General features: G+C 35.4%; 2 protein-coding genes across 3 annotated transcripts; one reads left to right on the top strand and one right to left on the bottom strand.

Annotated features, from left to right (window-relative positions):
- The first annotated feature begins 8,492 nt into the window (after window positions 1-8,492).
- Window positions 8,493-13,855, top strand: LOC114385039 (uncharacterized aarF domain-containing protein kinase At5g05200, chloroplastic). Its single transcript, XM_028344973.1, has 10 exons — window positions 8,493-8,791; window positions 8,890-9,032; window positions 10,010-10,123; window positions 10,513-10,701; window positions 10,795-10,950; window positions 11,244-11,509; window positions 11,597-11,694; window positions 12,024-12,202; window positions 12,929-13,045; window positions 13,487-13,855. Exons 1-10 carry the CDS (start codon window positions 8,593-8,595, stop codon window positions 13,649-13,651), a joined length of 1,626 nt encoding a protein of 541 aa, XP_028200774.1. The 5' UTR covers window positions 8,493-8,592; the 3' UTR covers window positions 13,652-13,855.
- A 3,145-nt stretch (window positions 13,856-17,000) lies between these two features.
- LOC114384864 lies at window positions 17,001-23,052 on the bottom strand. 2 transcript variants are annotated; one of them, XM_028344681.1, is made up of 4 exons: window positions 22,482-23,052; window positions 21,181-21,449; window positions 19,108-20,763; window positions 17,001-19,023 (listed from the first exon to the last, which is right to left on the bottom strand). In XM_028344681.1, exons 2-4 carry the CDS (start codon window positions 21,305-21,307, stop codon window positions 17,375-17,377), a joined length of 3,432 nt encoding a protein of 1,143 aa, XP_028200482.1. In that variant the 5' UTR covers window positions 21,308-21,449; window positions 22,482-23,052; the 3' UTR covers window positions 17,001-17,374. The 2 variants fall into 2 exon arrangements, with proteins under 2 accessions (XP_028200482.1, XP_028200481.1); XM_028344680.1 differs by having other exon boundaries at window positions 17,001-20,763.
- Window positions 23,053-23,695: the final 643 nt, after the last annotated feature.

The raw sequence follows: 23,695 nt of genomic DNA on the forward strand, positions 1-23,695 counted from the left end.
CTTAATCTTGCATTGGCTTGATCAGTCGTTATTTGATTTTGTGATTTGAATGATCATTGAAAAATGCATATGAACTAAGATATAGGGAAGAACACCTAATGAGTTTTATGTCTATGGATAAAGCAAGACTTGTTAGTCATTTTTTAATTCTTGTTCTTAAAGTAAGCTGCTTGGCTAAACTAATTTAAGGAATTGATAGTTTAGTTGAGGGATTTAGGCTTTTTCCATCCATGGGATTGGTGTTTGGGTATTTTTGTTAGTTAATGATAATGGTTAGATTTTGAACTAGAGGAGGTGGTTTAGTGAAATCAATCCCAACTATTTTGTCCTTTGCTATTTTACCTCTTTTTATTGCACTCTATGTCTTCATAAAAATGTCAAAGACAGCTTTTGTTAATTAATACTATTGTTATTTACATTGCTGCAATCCCATTAAAATAAAGTTGTTTCGATAGCCGTGGTTAGTTAACATTGCTATTTTGTTGAGTATTACATTTTTTCCTATGAATATGATAGATGGACTTTTATTTTATACTATTTGTGTGACCTGATATGCTTGACAAGGAGTTAACAAGTAAATTGGTGTCATTGTCCGGGACTTGCATCTTAATATTAGACAATTGTGCATTTTTTTCTACCTTAGGCTTTTATTCTTTCATGTTTTTGTTTTAATTTTTTTTTCCATTTTTTTGGTTTAATCTTTGGCTATGCAAGTTGCTTTGTGCTTGTTTTATTTGTTTATGCTGAGAGATTTAGTTAATTTAAGTTTGGGGTGAAGGGTGAGAAAAGAGGGTGGGGTGTAACATTGTGGAATGAAGAGTTTATCTCTGGTGGAACAAGAGGAGGATAGGATGGTTTTTCATGTGGAGAATGTAGTAGAGGAGAATACGAATAAGAGCCTTTTTCTGCTGGGTAGGAGGTTTATTCCTATTTCAATTCTACCAAGAAATAGATTTCAAGTATTATTGATGGGGAGCCGTGGACGTTCGATAACCATACATTGGTACTTCGAGGTGCATATCATGTATGGAGCTTTACCCTCAACTTCTTGAAGCGTTTTGAGACAACGGTGCTGCTAGTTCTTTGGACTATTTGGTCCCACCAGACTTGGAGCAGGCAAGCCATTTCCGAGACTTTGAGCTGGAGTTGGAGTTCAAGAGGCAGCAATCCGAATGCATTAAGAAATTTAGTAACTATTGTTCAAGAATATGAAATTGCGCAAAGTGTAAAAGTATGTTGTTTTTGTTCAATTTGAAACTCACAACTTAACCAAATTATCTACTTAATTGATACTTGATCAGATGCCATTGTTCTTTGGTCATGGCATGATTATGTTATGGCCAGTTAGTTAGTTAAATAATAAATGACACTTGTAATAACTACTAATCAAGTTAGTTACTGACTAGTTGTAACAGAAACACACTATAATAAAACCTTCTGTATCATATCACCAATTAATGAGAAAGTCATTTTTCATCATCTTCATTCTCTTTCTCTGTAATTTCAGAGTTTGTTCAGAATTTGTAATATGGTCCATGCATGCATGTTTATATGTTAAATTGTTACTAGGAATACATATAAGATTACTTAATGTAAGGAATCAAATCAAAATGGTCCAAGATACAGTATGCATATTTGTTCTATAGGCTTCTGGATGTCATGGTACTAATAAGTAATAACTATATATCATTGTTATTGTTTTGTAATTTTGATATCAGTGCATCTTGTGGGATAATAATCATCAAGCATACGTTAAATGAAATGATCATCACCTCACGGGTAGAGACACCTAATTTTGCAAAAGCGACAGAGAAATATACTCTAAAATATAGAATGCATGTTCAATAAGACGTATGCTAGCATTGGCTGCGAGGTGTAAATTGGAGATAGTACATATCAGAAATCACACACAACTTAGGGATTTATCATACAAAACAACAGAGATATAGAGAGATGTAAATCATAGGAGTTCTGTGTCGGGTGCATTCAATTTCGTATGTTTTAGAACACAAATGGAAATATACTCCAAAATATAAGTTCCATTGAGCATACTCGAGAAAGCTATGATTCAATTGGCTCTAATAAATTCACCCCTTGTACAAGAAAGTTATATTTATATATTTGTATATATGGCATTAAGGAATGCTAATTTGTTTGCAGATGGACAAGGTCTCTGTGTTGGGGGAGACTATAAGGTATGTGAAACTCAAGGAGCATGTGAAACTGCTGGGGTAATAACACCATTTGGCTTAATTGATAAATCAAGTTTCTTACAAGTAATAAAAAGAAAAATAAATAATATTTGTGTGAACTTCAGTTTTAGGAGGATTGATTTGGTGTCAATTAACATGCTATTGATCATACTCGCAGCAAGATTAAGCTGATGAGAGTATGAAAAGCATTTAACATGTTAGGAATCTATGAAGGAAGATGCGCTACCAAGCTTTTAAATATAATCATTCTTTTTTCTTTTCAATTGTTGATGTGTGATGGTGGGGATCATGACATGTGTTGAATTTGCCCCTATAGAGGAATAAGTTTGTAACTTTTATTGATGAATTTGATATTAGTTTACAGTGATATATATACAAGTGAACAGCCCTAATATGTAGTGAATCAAGCTACCAATCTCCTAATAATTCTCAACAAATCAGAATTGGAAATAACAGATTTGCACGGCTAAATAATTAAAGGAATTGAAAACTAATTATTATGATTGATATCCTCCCGCAAGTTGTATAATTTGGATGAGAGATGCAACTTGGACAGTAACGATTCGAACCGAGGGCGAAGTAGAGGCTTTGTTAGAATATCAGCAAGTTGATCATCGGTAGACACAAAAGACACTCGAAACTTGCCATGTTGAACATGTTCTCGGACAAAGTGGTAGGCTAAGGCTATATGCTTCATCCGAGAGTGGAAGACAGGATTAGCACTGAGATTTGTGGCACCAAGATTGTCACAGTATATGACTGGATTGACAGTGGGCATGTGACCAAGTTCTGTGAACAAGGAAAGAACCCATAATAGTTCACTAACCGTGTCAGGCAAGGCTTTGTATTCTGCTTCAGTTGATGATCGAGCAACAGAACGTTGTTTGCGGGAGCTCCAGGAGATGGGAGTGTTACCGAGATACAACAAGTAACCAGTGGTTGAAACATAATCATCCTTGTCACCAGCCCAATCAGCATCCGAGTAGGCATGAAAGGTCAAAGGAGCAGTCGCTGAGATGAAGACTCCTTTATCACAAGAGCCCGCCAAATATCGGAGCACTCGTTTGAGTGCAGACCAATGCGCCGTTCTTGGATTTTGCATGAACTGTGCGAGTTTGTTAGTGCTGAAGGCGATATCTGGACGTGTAAGACTCAAGTATTGAAGGCTTCCAACCAGTGTGCGGTACTCCTTTGGAGAGGGTAGGAGATCACCAGAATCCTTAAGTAATTGAACACTCGCTGACAAAGGAGTGGATGCTGGTTTTGTATTTGTCATGCCTGATTTATGTAGCAGATCAATGATATATTTCCTTTGTGAAAGAAACATTCCTGCAGCGGAAGGAATTACTTCGACACCCAAGAAATAACTGAGACATCCAAGATCTTTTAACGAAAACCGAGCAGCAAGTGTGGCAATGAGTTTGGACAACTCTGCAGATGAATTTCCAGTGATAATTATATCATCAACATATACTAATAAGTAAAGTGTAACCTCTGGTTTTTGGTAGATGAAAAGAGATGCATCTGCAAGGGAATTGACAAAACCAAGGGAGAGCAGGAATACGCGAAGCTCCGTATACCAGGCGCGGGGTGCTTGCTTCAGCCCATAGAGTGCCTTTTTGAGGCGACAAACATGATCAGGAAAGTTTTTGTTGACAAAACCAGGTGGTTGTATCATGAAGACTTCCTCCTTAAGTGTCCCTTGAAGAAATGCATTGTTGACATCAAGCTGACGTATGGGCCACCCTTGACGAACTGCAAGAGTTAGGACAATGCGAATGGTCACCGGTTTAACAACGGGGCTAAAAGTTTCTGTATAGTCCCAACCAGAGCGTTGGTGAAACCCTTTGGCGACTAACCGAGCCTTGTAACGATCAATTGATCCGTCTGGATTTCGTTTGATTCGAAATACCCATTTACAGCCAACCAAATTTTGATCAGAGGACCGACTGACAAGATCCCAAGTGTTGTTGTGGTGTAAGGCATCAAATTCGGCTTGCATGGTTGAGCGCCAATCAGGGTCGCGAAGGGCCTGGGTGATGGTGTTGGGTTCAATGGGAGAGGAGGCTTGGACATGGAGATTAAGCTTTTGGATGGGTTTGATAATGTTGTTTTTAGACCGAGTGATGATCCCACCTCCATTTGGGTTGACAATGGTTTGGGGTGGTGGAGCAGAGAGTTGCGAGGATGATTGTGAGGTTGGAGGAGGAGATTGAGTGGGGTTTGTGGGTTCGGTGGAGGACTGGGCCATATATGGGGAGTTGGTGATGGATGGGGAGGAAGGGGCAGGAGATGAATCTTCCGGTGGGTTCATGGGTTGTAAGATGGAGAGTTGAAGTGGACCTGTTTGTTGCTCCGGACTTGGACTAGCGTGAGTTACTAGGGAGTTGAACGGGAATTCAGATTCAACGAACTTCACATGCCGAGAGGTGTAGATCCTTCCTGTTGTGGGATCGAGACACAAATATGCATGTTGATCAGCCGAGTAACCTACAAAAACACACATAGCAGACTTTGGTGCAAGTTTATGGTTAGCATATGGTTTAGTCCAGGGAAAACACAAACATCCAAAACACTTTAACTTATGATAATCCGGACTAATGTTGAGCAATTTAGAATAGGGTGATTGGTACCCAAGAATTGGAGTTGGGAGGCGATTTATGAGATAAGCGGCGGTGGTCATGGTGTGAGGCCAATAGGTGAGGGGCAAGCCCGAGTGATGGAGAAGAGAGAGACCGGTTTCAGCAATGTGACGATTCCGGCGTTCTGAAATTCCATTATGTTCAGGTGTATGAGGTGGCATTGTATGATGACTTATACCATGATTTAGTAAAAAAGGGCGAAGACCAATATATTCGCCACCATTGTCTGTGTAAAAAAATTTTATTTTGTGATGATAGAAATTTTCAACTAGCGATTTAAATTTGGGAAATATATTTTGCACATCAGATTTTCGTTTCATTGGATATAGCCAAATATAACGAGTAAAATGATCAACAAACATGCAATAATAGCGAAGACCATCAATTGATAAAATAGGAGAAGTCCAGACATCAGAGAAAATTATTTCTAATGGATAACAAGATTGAAGAGTGGATTCATGGAATGGAAGTTTATGACTTTTGTTAATTTGACACGAGTGACAATCGGATTGCGGAAATTTATTTGAGCCTAAGGAAAAATGTTTCTGAACAAATTTGAAAATAGAAGATGAAGGGTGCCCAAGCCTATGATGCCATGATGCAGAGGATTCTGTTCGAACCGTGTGGACGGAGGGTGAGGTGGCGGGCCAGAGATAGAGTCCATTCACACATGAGCCTTTATGGGTTGTGTGACCCGTCTGCAAGTCCTTCACATAAAAAGAGTTTGGCAGGAAAACAACAGCAGAGTTGGTTTGTTGGGTAAGTTTAGAGACAGAGATTATTTTTTGTTTCATGGAAGGAACACACAGAGCATTAGACAAGGATAAATCATTAAGTAAAAGTGTTCCAGAATGAGTGATGTTTAAACCTGAACCATTACCCATAAACAGTGAGTCAGGACCAGTGTACGGATGATGAAGCGCCATATTATCGAGATCATTGGTTACATGATGTGTCGCTCCACTGTCAAACAGAAAATCATGTTGCGATGGGCCGACAGTTGCAGTATTGACCTGAACCTGTCCAATGTGAGCCGGAGAGTTACGAGGTGGCGGTGGGACACTAGGATGCTGCTGCTGGAAGGTTTTGCACTGAGAGAGAACATGACCTTTGATGTTGCACCACTGACAGCAGCCGAGAAAAGGTTTGCGAGATGCTTTGGCATAGGTGTTTTTGAGAAGGATCCAAAGATCATGCGAGGTCTTGGTGTGAGACACCAGGGAGGCCACTTCATTAGAGAGAGTGGTGAGGAGAGCACCATATATAAGGCGGTCCTGTCGACGCCAGGTTTGGTAAGCAGGATTCTGAGTTGTTACCGGAAGTGATGCAGTGGTGGGGTCGTTTCCGACGGCGCAGGAAAAGATCCATCTGGATATTGGAGGAGATCATAGCCATCAAGGAGAGCTTCAACTTGTTGTTTCCAATTAGGATAATTGTTGGGAAGAAGTTTGGTGACATTGGTGAAAGTGATGCAAGCAAGGGGTTTGGATGGCTCATGGGGGTTGGGAATGAAGGAGTTGTTGTCGGCCATGGGAGGCAAGGGTGGGGAACGACGTCCTTAATTGAAGAAATAGGGAATGAGTGGATCGTTTAGGCAGATACCATATGGAGGAATAAGTTTGTAACTTTTATTGATGAATTTGATATTAGTTTACAGTGATATATATACAAGTGAACAGCCCTAATATGTAGTGAATCAAGCTACCAATCTCCTAATAATTCTCAACAAATCAGAATTGGAAATAACAGATTTACACGGCTAAATAATTAAAGGAATTGAAAACTAATTATTATGATTGATAGCCCCTGCTCCTGGAAGGAACTTCTCTTTACATCCTTTGTTGGGATTTTTTTCTTTAGAAAAATATTCAAGACTAAAACTCTTTGCATTCTGATTAATATCTAAGGTTTTTCCGCTACATGCTTTTGCTACTTATGGTACACCAAATGGCATTAGGTCTCTTATCATTCATCAACAACTTGCTCCTGAATTCGGAGAGATTCAAACATTAGTAGGAAGTTCATTATATGTGAAAGAAGACTTTATCATTCTTCATGTATGAACTTTTAATTGGTTTGAATTTCAGGAAGTCTGTCTACAACTTGCTATCTTGTTTGTGTGTTGTGTATGTAAGCTATGTTAACATATTTTAATCAAAGGAGGATTACTGCTAACTTATTTACTTGTTTCCATGTTTGTTACAGCAACATTGCTTGTATGAGCTAATCATGGACAAAACTAGAGGCAAAAATGAACCAATACATTTATTTTGTTTTTTTTCTGTCAGAAGTTGCATCATTCATTGTTAATAATATAATCAATTTCTTAGTGGTCCGGGACAGAGCATAGTTATTACTGTTAGTCTACTACTATTTTTCTATCTGTACAGCTTTTTCATTTTGATGTGCATGAGGATGTAAGGTGATAGATTGCTTCATAGTGAATGAAATGTTGTTATCTTTTGTGCCTCATGCATGCTAGTGTAGACTAATTAAGACTTTTAATGGGAGCGCTGCATACTCTTAAGTCTTAACAGTATCCTAGACACACTTCTAATTGAACTCAGAAAGAGAGAAGTTTGCATAAATTTAGCCTCATGAATGATTTAATATCTCTAACAGGCCCTCTAAAGCACATTCAATATATATATTTCCTGTGCATGCAAAACATGATTTGCAGAAACTCTATGGTATCAAACAGATTGTTTCGGAGTAATAAAAGTTAAACTTCAGAGGATTTTGTTTTGAATATTGAAACATGAATCATTCCTCAATTTGAGCAGAAGACAAACCCAAAATTAGACAAAGGTGAATCATAAGAGATAAGAGGTCTAATCACATTGCATTTATCTAATGTTTTATTGTTTCAAGTCATGACAAACGCGTGTTCATTAAAGATCCTACGATTTTTTGCCACTATCATGTATTAATTCTCAGAACCAAAAGAAAAAAAATTATGTTCGATCAAAGGGTATAGACAGTGATGTGTGTTGGGTAATTTACGAGAGTTTTGTTTCTGTTTGTGTTTCTGTTGGGAGGAGTTACGACTCTGAGTATTGGATCGTGCTATTGTTACAGCCGCACACATGGTTTGCTACGAGCACACAATTTTCTACAGTGTAATTTAGCAATTTCTACATGGCATATATCTTTCATGAGCTAATTATTCGAGTAAGAAATATTAAATAGCAAATTCCTCTTTTGAAAGGGTAAAATTACTAAAATGTGAAAAAATTAAATTTATTTTTAATGTAAAAAAATATGATAAATTAATTATACAGATAATCTAATAATAAATAAATTCTTAAAAATTATAATTAATATTAAATTTATCTAAAAAATATCTTTTATTAAATTAATCCTTAATAAAATAATATCACAAATTTAAGATTTAACGTGAAAATTAATTTGATATATTTTTTTATATTTTAAAATTAAATTTATATTTTTCATCATTTTTTAAAAATAAATTAATATGTAACCCATCGCATTTTTAGTTGACTATTTATCCTATATCTATTTTATAAAACTAGGTTTTTTTTTTGGCAAATTTTCTAACAGAATATAAATCTTGAATCCTTGAGATAAAACAAAAAACATGTCCTAGTTATCCACCTCATCGACCATAACACTAGTGAATGAAATAATCTCTATAATTGACGAAGGAAAACACCGCAACCAAAAACAAAATTAATAATAAAAAATCGTTCTTGACTTCTTCTTAACTTCCATCGTCCATGGCGGTTTCGGGGTTGAGAAGCGGTGGTTTGCCTCTCTTCCACCATCACCACCACCACCACCACCTTCGCTTCCTTCAATCCCCTCCTTCCTTTGCCAAGCTCAGTTTTCTTCGCTCCAAGTCGTCGAAGAAGGGGTTCACAGTCTTCTCCCGCTATGCGCAAGCGCGTGACCTTTTCTCCTCGCGTAGATTCCAAGGTTCCTCCTTTTTCCACTCGCTTCACTTTTCATCTACTCACTCACTCGCTTTTCAATTTTTAACGAAATGGGTATTGTTGTTGTTGTTCTTGTGTCAGATAGCATGGAGAAGCTGCCGAACCTGGTGGAGGACATTGTGCAGACATCCTTAAACACTGGTCCAAGGGGTGTCCTGAGGTTGGCTCAAGGTGTTCAGGCCTTCCTTGGGGTTGGTCAGGAGTGGTTAACTGATGTCTCTAAGGTAACCAAATCACTTTATCACATGGTTTGTCAACAGTTTAATTCAATATAAGAGCTTATGTTGTTTCATAAGTGCTTTATGACAGGGTTTGGTCAACAGATTGATTCAATAAAAGCTTGTGTTATTACTCATGAGTGCGTAATTCAGTGTCTGTTTGGATAAATTTCTCGAAAAACACTTCAAATGAACTTATAGATAAGCCAATTTATAGAAGCTTTCTCGTGTTAGCTTCTCCAAAAGCTTATTTTTTTTAACTTATGGATAAGCTAATTTTAGCTTATGGAGAAGCTTATTTCATTTTTCTTTCTTATTTTCTTTTCCTATAAGTGGTTACGGAGAAGTTTATCTAAACAGGCCCTGAATTAAGTTTATTTTGACAAGTTTCACCGAGAAGCTTACTGAAATAGATTAAGCAAAACTTGTAAGTAGTAAGAACTAAGGTATCACTTACTTATGTTAACCAATGCCCATGTAATGGCTTTTATAATGAAATATGAGCCAACTTGGATGAACGTCTAAAATAACACTGATTGGAGAAGAACATAAAGAGGTAAAGTGAATTAAACTTTTCCTGTAAAATAGAATCAATTTTGTGCGATGCTTAAGTTGATTTTAAGTTATGAGAGAAGTTTTATTTATTTTACCTTCTCCTTAATTTCTTCTCTTATATAAGTATTTGTTGACTAGTTTATCTAAATTGGGCCCAAGTCTAAATAAGTTCTATATAAGCTCTTCCGAATGCTCCTTATATGTTTAGAATTTGTTGCCGAGCCACAGGTAAATGCATATCTGTCTTCTTAGTGAGGAAATTAGAGTAAGCTGAGGCCATTTGTGAACTAGTCTGGTATGGACTATGGAATTGATTTTACAAAAGTTATATCCCCTGTCCATACTTGTAAAATAAAGGAAAATAATTTTTTTTGTGTTTTAATTAAAAGGTTTGGACAAAGTTATTAATTCTCTTGCATCATTTGTAGTCAGCAAATTCATTTGCTGGGTTACCGACTGAACTGCAGCTTGGTTTACTCTCCCCCTTTTATTTGAGGAGGTTGTTTGAGCGCATGGGTGCAACCTATATCAAATTGGGTCAGGTATGAGTGGATTTCCCTTCTTACTCCTCCCCCTCCTAGTTTGTATTTCAATGTTATGAGTTAAAAATCATGATGCTTATTTTGTTGTAAAATGGCCATATGATCAATATTTATTTACTTTTAGTCGGAGAAGAGTAGTTCAAGTTGCAGATCAAATTTCTGTTATAGCCACATAATATGATGTTTCACTGCATATAATTGATAGGTTGTTAGGTGCCAACATAGTTGGGATCTAATCTTCCTATAGTGATACTTTTCAACATCTTTCCAAAAAAAAAAAACAATGTGATGTTTCTATCAACACATTTGTGATTTCCTAATTTGGTAGTTGACATTATTCATGGCACGCACCTTTATACTGATGGTTATATTTGGTTTCTGTGTGGTAGTTCATAGCATCAGCGCCAACGCTGTTTCCACCTGAGTATGTACAAGAATTCCAAAATTGTTTTGATAGAGCTCCTCCTGTTCCTTTTGAGGAAATTGAATCTATATTGCGCAAGGAATTAGGAAAGCCATTAGAAAGTGTTTATGAATACATTGACCCAACACCCATTGCTTCTGCGTCTATAGCACAGGTATATCTTGTTGCACACCTATATTTCTCTTTCAAAAAAAATATTATTCAGATTACTATGTGGCTGCTAATGCATTTGGTATATCACATCTAGGTTCATGGAGCAAGGCTAAAAGGCTCTAGGGAGGATGTGGTTATAAAGGTCTTAAAACCCGGAATAGAGGACATATTAGTGGCAGATCTTAATTTTGTTTATGTTGTTGCTAGGATATTGGAGTTCTTGAGTCCTGAAATAAGCCGAACATCACTGGTAAGCTGTATGTGCACTTTTACCTCTAGATGGATATTTTTGCTACAGCATGAAAATAGTGTTTTTTCTTCTTAAGTATATGTTCCCAAACACAATAAAATTCTTAACTATGCTGCCAATTTTTTTATCATCGTTTGCTCTCTTCTATTGTACTAAATTCATTGTTGTTTCTAGTTTCTTGTATAGAAAAAAAAACTTAGAACTTATTTTTTCATATTCATGTTATTATTTCTTCATTGTAAATAAATGGTAGTGGCCAGAATTTTCTTGTAATGTGAGCATTTTTTTAGTAGGTTGGTATTGTCAAAGATATACGTGAGTCTATGCTTGAAGAAGTTGACTTTTACAAGGAGGCTGCAAATATTGAGGCTTTTAGGAGATATTTAGAAACAATGGGACTTACTGGGAATGCAACAGCTCCAAAAGTGTATCGATACTGCAGTACAATGAAAGTTTTAACTATGCAAAGACTATATGGAGTTCCTCTTACTGACCTAGACTCCATAAGTTCATTAGTTTCTAATCCAGAAACCAGCCTTATAACTGCTCTCAATGTGTGGTATGACTCCGAAATTATATTTTGCAGTTAACATCCTTTACTTCTCCTTTTAACAAGAACTGTGTATCTCGGTATAAAATGTTGCAGGTTTGGAAGTTTGCTTGCATGTGAATCTTTTCATGCAGATGTACATGCAGGAAATCTGTGGCTTCTACGTGATGGCCGTATTGGGTTTCTTGACTTCGGTATGCTTGATTATCTTTGTGCATATTTATAGATATGGTTTTAACTTTTTGTTGTGCATTTGTCATATGTTAATGTTCTAATGTTTCAAAAAGTTCTATACATTTTATTTGAAATTTAGGTTTTTTTACATGTTTCTTTCAGTCAGTTTATTTTTTTGCTAAGCTTATTTCAGGGTATCATCTTGCAAACTCTAATCACTGTTGTTTTGCTTTATTCTTTTACGAGCTCAGACACCATTTCTTTTCTAAAAACTAAATGTTTTACAGTATTCAGTTATATGTATGAGATTTTGTGAATCTAAATTTTATTAAAAAAATTCGATCTACAGGTATTGTTGGTCGTATATACCCTAAAACATGGGCTGCTATGGAAGTCTTCTTAGGATCAATTGCCATTGAAGATTATGACTCAATGGCATCTTCCTTAATTGAAATGGGTGCTACAAACCAGGATGTTGATGCTAAGGCCTTTGCAAGAGATTTGGAAAAAGTATTCTCATCAATTAAGGCAAGTATTGTAACTCACAAATATGTCAATCATATGTGGGACTACGTAGGTGAATGCGGATTTACTTTGCTAATTTGAAGAGCACATTTCAGTTTTTACTTCTTACACTAGTGGCACCCAAACTATAGTGTGTTTGTCTCTGTCTTTCAATCTTGATTAGTCATGCAAAATCCAGTGTTTGGGATTTTCTCTGCTCACTCACCTTAGGATATTCCAGTGCTCTCACTTAACACATCCCCTATGGATTTGGATCCTCTCTTTCTAGTGTTTCACATGACAGGATGTGTGGAGAGAGACGCAGATCATACATGTGATAAATGTGTAGAGACCTGTACAGTGTCTTTGTATATCCATCACTCCATGCACATATGGTCATGAGAAAATTGTTTATGTATGTATACATGTATGTGTTTACATGAATTTATTGGAGATTTAGTTGTAAGCAATGTTCAATATGTAGTTAAGAAAAATTAAGATCTCTCATTTATTAGGTCTCTTCTAAATACTGGGGTTAGGTTAGATTGATATAGTCTTATCATAATAGTTATCTTATCTAGTAGGCAAAGAGTGTCATCTAGAAAAAGGTATTTTTCCTGTGGTTGTTCTAGATAAGTTCTTCCATCATTGAGTGATTGATTTTTTTAACTTTATGCATATAACTTGGCCTAATCCCAGTTGAGTGTTGTTGCTTACATTTTTGCACCTGTGCCTACTATGCAACTGCAGGAATTGGACACTGAAATAGTTGTAGCAACTACAACTGGAACAGCCACAAATGCAACTGCTGTTGCTGCTAATATAGTTGTTGATGAGAGGCAGATGAATGCACTCTTTCTTGATGTGGTAAGCTATTTTAGATTGAACCAACTCGAACCCAAAGACAACTTGTATGTCAATATAAAAAGTTCAAAATTTAATTGTTAACTTCTGGTATTTGAATTTGATACATATATGGAGTTTTGTTACTGACGAAGCAACACAACTATTTATCCTTCCTTTCTGTTTTGACAAATTAAGATGATGCTTTAATATTGTTATCAGTTTCTGTAAGTTTGCATGTCCCTAACATCATTTGATACACAGCATATGGTACTAGTGAACATTTGAAATTTTTAAGCCAAAACCCAGAAGTTTGTTTCTTTAACAAGAAATGGTATTGAATTATGATTTTGGATAAACATGAGAAATTTGCAGATTATGTCACAAACTACATTGCAATGTATTGAAATGAGAAGCATCTTTTTTCCATTTGGGTTGTGTTAATGTTTTCTTTGTGCTCTACAGGTTCGGGTTAGTGAATCATATGGATTGAAGTTTCCTAGAGAATTTGCTCTTCTCCTGAAACAGCTCTTGTACTTTGACCGGTACACACGGTTGCTGGCTCCCAACTTGAACATGCTTCAGGATCAGAGGATTTCCATTGCTTCCAATAGCAGAAGCAGGGTATAGAGACAATTTTTAAGGAGTTGGTACACAAAATCTAGATGTACCCCATCTTAGTTCAAAATATTTTATTTGTATGATTACTTTGGTATATAAATAAAATAATCCATAGTTGTCATGTGAGAGTCAAGCTCATTTGGTTGGGACATTTCTTTGCAAGTTCTCGGGATGGAATTCAACATCCTTAATAGAATATTCCTTCACTATTGCTCTCCCTCCTTCCCTCCCTGGATTTTCTTTTTTCTTCATCTTAAAATTCTAAGATAACATTATTATTTTCTGAACAAAAAGGAGAAATAATGATATATGAAATGTTAAGGTAATAAATACGAGATGTAAATAATTTATTTAAAAATTATAAATAATTTTAATGAAAAAATAAATAAGTTAACTACTTTCTCTTTTTGTAATAATCATTTAGGAAGTTTGTCTTAATTCTTTTTGCAAGTTTCTGTTCAAATTGTTTATTGTATTATTATTTTTTTCTCATGAAAGTGCTCCTAACTCCTAAGTATTCAACATTTTATTCTTTCAATAAATAATAAATACAGAAAAATATTCTCTTGGACTCTTTCTAATAAGGATAAGAGATCATTTGTCATTATTTAAGTGTATATATATTATTTATTGGGTGGAAAAAGATTTGAAGAATGAGGTAAGTATTATAAAGATAAGAAAAAACTAAATGGAGGGAGTATAAGGTAATATGTCCTTTAAGAAGCATGAATTGCATAGCATTATTTTCCTTCATGAAATATGTTCTGTTCAATAGTTTTTATGATTTTTTTAAAATCAATAAATGCTTACAGTTAAAAATAAGAATATTGTTATCACGACTTTAAAATCATAAAATGCTTCAATTAAATTTTCTGATATATTCTTAACTTTTCACTTAAATTATTAATTTAAAGTGAAAATGTTAATTCTTTTTATGTATTTTGTTAATTTATCGGTAATATTCATGCAACACTATATATTATGGTATTAAAATTATTTTTAAAAAAATAATCTTAATAAAAACATTCGCTTTTAAATCATTAATTAATATCTTTATCATTTGTTTTCTTTTTTATTTTGTTAATTGTTATGTTAGGGACAATAATTAAAAAATAAATAAATAAAATACTATTATTAAAACCATTAATTTAAGATAATAAAAAATAAAATAACTACTTTAAAAGTAAAAAGACAATAAAAATAATAAATAAATTAACAAAAATGACTTACTAATCTCTTTAAGATAACTACTTTAAAAGCTTTTGTTTGCTGTCAATACTCGAGATTTGGACGGACAAATATAAAACAAAAAAGGGTGTTGCTAGGTGCACTCAGCATTATTGCTGGTGCACCCAGCATTTTTTTAAAATACTAAAATTATCCCTGTCCTTTTTTTGCATTTGTGATGAATGTGTGTAAAGGTGGTCCGTAAATTACGGATCAAGTTGATTCGTAAGGTTGATACGAATCAACTTGATCCATAAAAGTCTTACGGATCAAGTTGATCCATAAAAAGTTTACAGATCAAGTTGATCCGTAAAAAGCTTACGGATCAAATTGATCCGTAAGGCTTTTATGGATCAACTTAAATGACTTACGGATTAAAGATATTTTCATCATTTCACCTTAAGTGTTGGGTGCACCTGCAATAATGCTGGGTGCACCTAGGAACACCCAACAAAAAATTTGTATTTAAAGTTATGGACCAAAGAGTATTCTTTCTCACGAAAAAAAAAAAAGTATTCTTTCTCACAAGTTTTTTCACTCTTTATCTCACATTCTTTTCTCACAAGCCTCTTCAGTTTTATCTCAGGTATTCTTTTATGTTAGGCGTCTTTAGCTATAACCACACTCCCCATATTTAAGATGTAGAAAAATTAATTGAACAGTCAAACCTCTTCAGTTTTATCTCAGGTATTATTTTATGTTAGTTCTCCAAGACTTAATAAAAGGTTCAAAACTATAACAATAAACGTACAAAAATGAATGACGTAAAAAAATTAATAAACATCATTTAATTTTATTTATCTTATTTTAAAAGTAACTTTTTTCTCTTAAACTACTTTTTATTAAAACATGATATCAAAAATAAAAAATATTAAAAATATAATCTCAATTAAATAAAAAAATATTTTAGAAATAATATAATTGAATAGGATAAAGTTAATTAAGATTTATTTATATTTTAATCTACCATACATAAATTTTTTAATCCCAAAGGAGTATTATATATTAGTTTTAACTGCATGACAACCTGCTCTTCTGATATATATTGTACTTCACGTCAATACTTTTCTTCTTTTTCTACCAGATTAATACTTCAGCATTAGATTTTCTTTTTTTCTTCTTGCTACTTTTTCACCTTGAATAAAGATGTCTTAAGATTTAATTTTGAACAATGTGACACAAGTTCTAAGAGAGCAGATTCCAAACAGTCTTCTAACGATCTTTGAGATATAAATGTTCTAACATCATCTCAAATTATTCTTAAATGTCTGAATCTACATATTTAACCATTTCTTTTAAAATTCATTTAATCTTTAAAATTATGTTATTGTAATTTTTTTTGGAATTTATGATGGATAGGGGTGGGAATAGGTCAGGCCGACCTACAGGGGCCTATGACCTGACCTACATAAAGTCTGGTCTGAACTAGCATATTTAATTAAAAGGTTAGGCTCGGACTTTTTTAAAATCTATTAAATTAAATAGACCAGACTTAGGCTTATTAAAAAGCCTTATAAGCCTAATAGACTGGCTTTATATATATATATATATATATATATATATATATATATATATATATATATATATATATATTATTTTTTGGGTACCAATATATAATATTATTTTTTGGCTACAATTAAATTTTTTTTGAAACTATCCGACTTTTATTACACATTACTCTTCCATAACTTCTATTCTTATAATCAAGGACTTTAATTGTGAGTCATGTGTTCTTTTGTATTCTTCATTATTTTGATTCACTTTCCTTTTTTTTTTTTAACTTTCCTATTACGTTCCTACTCCATAAAATATTAAATATTTATTGTGAAGAAAACTTTTAAAAAGGTTATCAGACCAGACCAAGCTTTTAAAAAGGTCAAGCCAAGTCAAAATAAAAGTCTTTGATAGGCTATAGACCAAGTTCAGGCCTTAAAGATTCATCGTAGGTTAGGCTCAGACCTTTCAAAGCCTGACCTGGCCTGACCTATTCCCACCCCTAATGACGGAACACATTCTTAGTTTTAAGAGAGTTGTCGAAAGAAAAAGAAGTTGCTATCAGATCGCTATTAGGAGATACGAGGTGGCACATTGTTTATAAAAAAATTAACCATAACTTTAAGAAAATAAAAGCTTGAAATAAACACAATAATTACTTATATACACACGCCAAAATCACATTTTTACAAGGAATGTATTTTCAGCATCTGCTGCCAAACTGTTGCACAGAAAAATTGAATGCTGGAGCTAATCCGCTTCTAATACACAATGTAGAACAAGTCAATCTTATTGCACTTGTTCAAGAGAACTAAACAATAATTCTTTGTATAGATGCATCATCACCACATCCCAAATTTGGATAAAAGAATTCCCCCCATTCTTGATCTTCCAAACATCACTTTAAATTCGCCACAAATAGAATAAACTGAATTGTCATCTGAGCCAGTGCATTGAGTTATGACTCAATCATTTTCTCAATTGAGTATGTGCTTTTTTCCTTTTAACAGATTACGGAATCCCTCTTATCACTTGACTCGGCGAGGTATAGCCCATCAGTTGATGAAGTGGTGAGCTTTTTGGCTGTGAATGTGCCTCCAATTCTGATGGCACATTATTGGAGGAGTTCACAGCTTGTTCGTCTGTTTCCACTGGAGCTTTACTTGTACTAAGACTTCTTGAAGCAGTTTTGTCCTTCTCTGTTATAGGCTCCAAGGTGCCAGAAGAGACAGTTTGCTTATCATATGCACTGCCATGCAAGGGATGTAATGGTGTCGCAGACACAGGATCACCTTCTGAGGAGTAGCTTTTACCAACAGAATGACCATAATCATCAGAATATGAAATGTGGTCTGCATGAGACTCTGAATGTGGATTGCTTCCATCAATCACCTCATTTTGATCATCAAGGCTACTTGATGATGGGGGCTTTAGACCATTTGGTGCATACGAGACTATATGACTTCTGTTCTGCAGAGAAAACTTGAGTACCTCTTGACATGCACCACATTTGAGCTGGTGATATACCCTTTTGAAAAGGAGGAAATCAGAAGGCAGTTGCAGCAGCTTTAAGCATTTATGACAAGTGACAAATGGTGCTCCACCTGCTACCGGTCGGTAATGTTGCCTAGTCAAGCTCGGTTTCTCCCAAAAATATTTCTTCACCTCAGGCCTAAGCTTCTGATCACAAGATTTTGTTTCATGGCCATGTGCTGGGAGGTTTTTGAGCCATTGTGGACCTGAGGGATAGGAATGGTGAGGTGAACAACAATTGTGACCTGGACTAGGCCTGCATAACTCTTCATGCTGATAAAGATCACATGGAGGCAACTCTGTGGAGCATTGGCATTGTTGGGGACAGCAAGGAAAAAAGGAATGATCAACATGGTGTATGCTGCTCGTTGGCTCAGTTAAACAAGGTACATGTGGAAAATTATGCTTTTGGCACCAGTCGGTTCCATGGCTACATATCTCATCACACCTAGGATAATCCAAACCATGATAAAGTCTTCTTTCATGAAGATCATGGCTTTGATATGCAGAAACATGACTTCCCATGGACAGTCTTCCATTTGTTTCCCCGTTTAGATAGCAAGTTCTGTTGAGTTGTTCCTGCAATTTATAAACCATTCTCAACAGTTTCATCTTCTCCTGGTCAGGGTCATCAAAAGAGTCTGGTGAACGATAGCTAGAGCTGCAGTATAACTCATCATGCATTTGATTTGACGTGCTGCCACTTTCATAGCCAGATAGTGAACCACTTCGATGGTTAGGCACTCTGGCTGGAAACTCATCTTTCTTTGTTCTCATCCAATGTGCACGACCATGTCTTGTAGTCTCTGGCACTTCATTTAGATTCCTCCTGCTGTCTCTTGGAACACGAGGCCTTCTCTCACGAAAATATGATTGGTGTTGTGTTTCAAGATCACCACATAACATGCTATTAACAAGGCCTTTTCCTTTTCTGGACCCTCCCTCAGAAACACCATTAGCAACAGTGTAAGTGTTCTCAAGAGAATCTACATACTGATTAGGGAACTGCTCGTCCACCCCATCGTTTGAAGAGATGCTGCCATCATAAGCATGATAGCTTTGAATGGTTGAGGATTTAGACAATCCTCCCAGTGTACCACTAGTCTCAAAACCGGGATTAATTACTTCTGCATTAACAAATGTATCAACAGATCTTACACGATCAAAGCAATGGTGAATGGCTTTAAAAGAAGCATGATAACCAGATGTACCTTTTTCAAGTTCACGAGGGTAAGCATGTGATATTCTTCCTTCTTCAGTACTTAACCTTTGGGCAATAGATGCATTTCTGGTATTGTCCATTTCAGATTTTGCACCCACTAGACCTGATTGGTCATGTTTACGATCTCCACCATCCAATGCACACTCATTCAACTCCTCTTCTGTTACCTCTAATAACAAGTTTCGGTTATTAAATTTCTCTGATCCTGCTTCATTGCTTCCATTAATGTCCACTTTAGGATTTGCACCAACTAGAGCTGAGTTATCATTATTGACTTCTTCTCTATCCAATCCAGAAAATAAATCTTTTTCCGCTCTTTCTAGTAACGAGTTTCCATTATTTAACTCTTCTACTACATCTATATCATTTCCAGCAATGTCCACTTCAGACTTTTCCTGTACTGGAGCCAATTTCTCATCATTGCCATCTTCTTTATCGAATGCACAAATTAAGTGCTCCACTGCTTCTTCCAATGGCACATTTCCATTACTTAGCTCTTCTCCTTCTAGTTGAAGGTTTGTGTTCTTTGCATTTTCTACTGAACTCTCTGCCATCAATTCTGCTGAGGCCTCAATCTCAAAGTGAGTTACCTCATCTGAACAACGATTGTAGGACACTGTATGTCTTCTCATATCTGATAATTTAAGGCTATCAATCTCATTTTCCAGTTCTTCCTCTGGTAAATTTAACTGTCCTATCTGTTCTCCATTGCATTCACCATTTTCAATTTGATCCCTTCCACCATTTCCATCCAAAGAATATTCTCTTGAGGAAGAACTAGTTTCTTTTGCCCTCAGAGAAGTGGCTAGCTGCTCTCCAATGCATTCACCATTTTCAATTTGATCCCTTCCACCATTTCCACTCAAAGAACATTCTCCTGAGGAAGAAGTAGTTGCTTTTTCCCTCAAACCATTCTCCTGAGAAAAACATGCCAGCTCTCCAGTGAATTCACCATCTTCAATTTGATCCCTTCCACCATTTCCATTCAAAGAACATTCTTCTGGGGATGAACTAGCTGCTTTTGCCTTCAAACCATTCTCATAAGAAATAAGTGGCTGCTCTCCATTGCATTCACCATCTTCAATTTGCTCCCTTCCATAATTTCCATTCAAAGAACCTTCTCTTGAGGAAGAACTAGTTGATTTTTCCTCAAAACCATTCTCCTGAGAAGTGACTAGCTGCTCCCCATTGCATTCACCATCTTCAATTTGATCACTTCCACCACTTCCATTCAAAGAGCATTCACCTGAGGAAGAACTAGTTGCTCTTTCCTTGAAACCTTTATCCTGAGAAGCGGCTAGTTGCTCTCCATTGCATTCACCATTTTCAATTTGATCCCTTTTATCTTGTCCATCCAAAGAACATTCTCCTGAGGAAGAACTAGTTGATTTTTTCCTCACACCATTCCCCTGATCACTAACTAGCAGCTCTCCATTGCTGTATTTTTTATCATCAGTTTTAGGATCCAATGCATTTGTAGGAGCTGCACCAGTTTCACGCATTCTAGATTCTGAGTTCAATGCATTTCCAGCAGATGCATCAGTTTCACGTGTACTGGATTCCTTGTTCAATGCATTTCTAGGAGCTGCATCAGTTTCATGTGTGTTGGATTCTGAGTTCACAGCCCCATTTCTTCGTTTCTTAGCTGTATGGTGAGCAGTGAAATGATTTCACTTAAATATTAAGAATTATAGGAGGTATATGCATATAATCAGTAACTTCATTTGCAAAACTAGCGTTCAAAAATTAATAGGCAAACAAGAGGTAGGCAATAGATTGGAGCAGCAATATTTTCTTCCTAGGGTGGGGAATAATTTGTTCTAGCAAGACATTCATATCAATCAATCAAAGAGAATAAATCATATCAGAAAAATCAATTTGGTTTGCATAAGTTCAGAAGAAAATAACAACCCAAACACAATATGTATGTAGGTAAGAGCTCAGCAAACAGCAAGTGCAACAGCCACAAACTTCACAGCTCAAAATTTATACTCCATCATGTTTCCCTACTGAATAAAACACGAAAAGTAAAACCATATACAACAACAGTGAGAATTTTAACCTTGAAGAGTGGTGCCACATCCACCACACTTGTACACATCATAATCTGGAGACTCTGGAAGAAGTTGCCAGCATTTAGGACATAACACTAATCGTGGTTTGGGTTTGGGAGCCGATTCACCAGACATCTTACTCCAAATTTATAATAAATTACTGTTCTAATATTGGATTTTGGCTAACAGATTTTGCACAGCAGATCTCAAAGTTAAACACTAAATCCACTCACAACATTCTGGCTGGAAAAAAAATGCTCTCCGAAGCTTTCATTGCCTGCAGCGAACAAGATTGAAGTTTAGCTCGCAAGCTCAAAATACAAATTGATGGCTCCTTAATTATATATATAAAAAAAAACTATAGATGCAGAAAATCAACAAGAAATATAGATAATAAAAGCATTTTGTTCATATTTAGTAAATTTTGACAAAATGACTATATGGATCTTAAATCAGCTAAAACCAGACATGACACTACCATCAAGATACATCAACTACCGTAATAAATATTTTCCAGAATAGGAAATGCTCTTCGAAAGGAACATGCTCCAATTTTTGGAAACAAACCTATAATTCTCAGAATCTATCTATCCACTACATGCACTTCTACGGTAGTTTCAAAGCTCATAGTATTCAAATTCTAAAAAACTCATTTTGAACTAGCAATTTGAAAATTTTCTTTACCATTTTTTCTTATATTCTAATAATCGGCACACGGTTATGACGTAAGACCAAAGACCAATTAACTCTTAGGTGTAAAATTGACGAAAAAAAGACAGAGAAGATGGAGTTATATTTCATAGAACGGAAAGTTAAAATTCACATTATCACTCACGAAAAAAGGGAATCACGAACCATAGGATGTAGGAAAATATGTTAAATATTTTTCACAAAATAAGCTGAATTTATAGCGTAATTTGCAGCATGCATCAAATTTAACAGAACAAAAGACTAGTCCAACCCCACCAACCAATGACAAAATCAACACTCGCACCTATCACGCCAAAAAACATTAAAAAGAAACAACGTTTAACAATTTACAAAACCACAAAGAAAATAAACAAAATCAATCTTCATTTTTTTCCCCAAAAAACAATTTTTAAGAAAACCAACATAAGGAAAATAGCAGAGACAGACATTCACCGGAACAATCAAACTATTCGCACCCATTACGTGCAAAAATAAACTTAAAAAGGAAATATGGTTTCAAAATACACAAAACCCACAAAGAAAAAACAAAAACAAATTTCATTTATTTCCTTCAAAAAACGATTTTTAAGCAAAAGAAAAAGAGAAGAGAGAAACTCACCGGGAGAATCAAGATACCCACTACGCAGTACAGCCACAACACGCAACACCCATATTAGTTCGCAGCATAGATCGGCTCAGAAGGTAAGTGGAGAGAGGAAAGAAAAAAAGAAAAAGAGAAGAAAATAAAAGAGCGAGAAATTGAATGAAAATGGAAAAGGGTGAATGAAACGAAGGTGGCGGGAAAGAGGGGGCTGAGACAAAACGAGAACCTTTTCTTTTCCGCAAAATCTTTGCCACAGAAGAATGAGAGAGAGAGAGAGAGAGAGAGAGAGAGAGAGAGAGAGAGAGAGAGAAGGCAGAGGCAGTGAAAGAAAGAATGAATGAATTGTGTATTATTTTTGTTTGTGTGTTGGTTTGGTCAACTCTTGTGACACAGAAACAAGGAATGGATGTAACAGTTTCATCATGGTCTTGTGTGTCTGGTTTGTGTTTGCGTGTGTTTTTTTATTTTTATCTTCTTCTTGTTGTTCTTCTGATCGCTTGTGTTGTAGTAATTGTAATTGAGTTGGTGTTAGTTGTTAATGTGTGGGGGAAGTGAGAAAAGTGGTAAAAGAGAGGCAGTGAAAGGGACAGGACTTGAAGGAGGTTTCAGAGTCGACGCTCTTCCCATTTAAAGCGGAACCAAATCAACCAGAATCTTTTTCCCATTCATACAACAATTTTTTTTTTACAAACGTGATTTTGCAATTTTTTAAAAAATCAGTTGCAATTAGGGGTGGAAATGAACCCAGCAGCAATCCAAACTATAGAAAAAGCTTGTTAAACTTAACAAGTCGGTCTGTTTAACTAACAATAATAATAATAATAATAATTTTATTTTATCAGATTTTATTTCATCTAGATTTTATTTCATCTAGATTTTATTTTATCCAGATTTTATTCCATCTAGATTTTATTTCGTCCAGATTTTATTTCATCTAATTTTATCTTATCTTGTCCAGATTTTATTTTATTTCGTTTGTGGGCTTGGACTTAAAATAGATTTGTAAGTTTTGGGACCGAGGACCTATATAACAGCACCAAGGTTTTAGTTTAGGAAGTTTTTTTCGGAGAGGAGGATAATTCTAGGATTTTATAATTCCAGTTTTTTATCATTGTTCATGCACACTGTTCACGTAGAATAAAATTCGTTTTCTGCAATTTCGTTTCGGCTTCAATCTACAGTTTCGTTTCTACTGATTAATGGAAGGATAAGTCTCTAGCGTTGTTTTC

This window comes from Glycine soja, chromosome 14 (assembly GCF_004193775.1).
Source record: "Glycine soja cultivar W05 chromosome 14, ASM419377v2, whole genome shotgun sequence".
In the NCBI taxonomy this organism is placed as follows: Eukaryota; Viridiplantae; Streptophyta; class Magnoliopsida; order Fabales; family Fabaceae; genus Glycine; species Glycine soja.

Coding starts and splice junctions, on each gene's coding strand:
- LOC114385039 (XM_028344973.1), top strand. CDS start 8,593: ATGGCGGTTTCGGGGTTGAGAAGCGGTGGTTTGCCTCTCTTCCACCAT. Junction 9,033..10,009: donor GGTTAACTGATGTCTCTAAG/GTAACCAAATCA, acceptor CATCATTTGTAG/TCAGCAAATTCATTTGCTGG. Junction 11,695..12,023: donor TATTGGGTTTCTTGACTTCG/GTATGCTTGATT, acceptor TTCGATCTACAG/GTATTGTTGGTCGTATATAC.
- LOC114384864 (XM_028344680.1), bottom strand. CDS start 21,307: ATGTCTGGTGAATCGGCTCCCAAACCCAAACCACGATTAGTGTTATGT. Junction 20,764..21,180: donor ATGTGGCACCACTCTTCAAG/GTTAAAATTCTC, acceptor CTCACCATACAG/CTAAGAAACGAAGAAATGGG.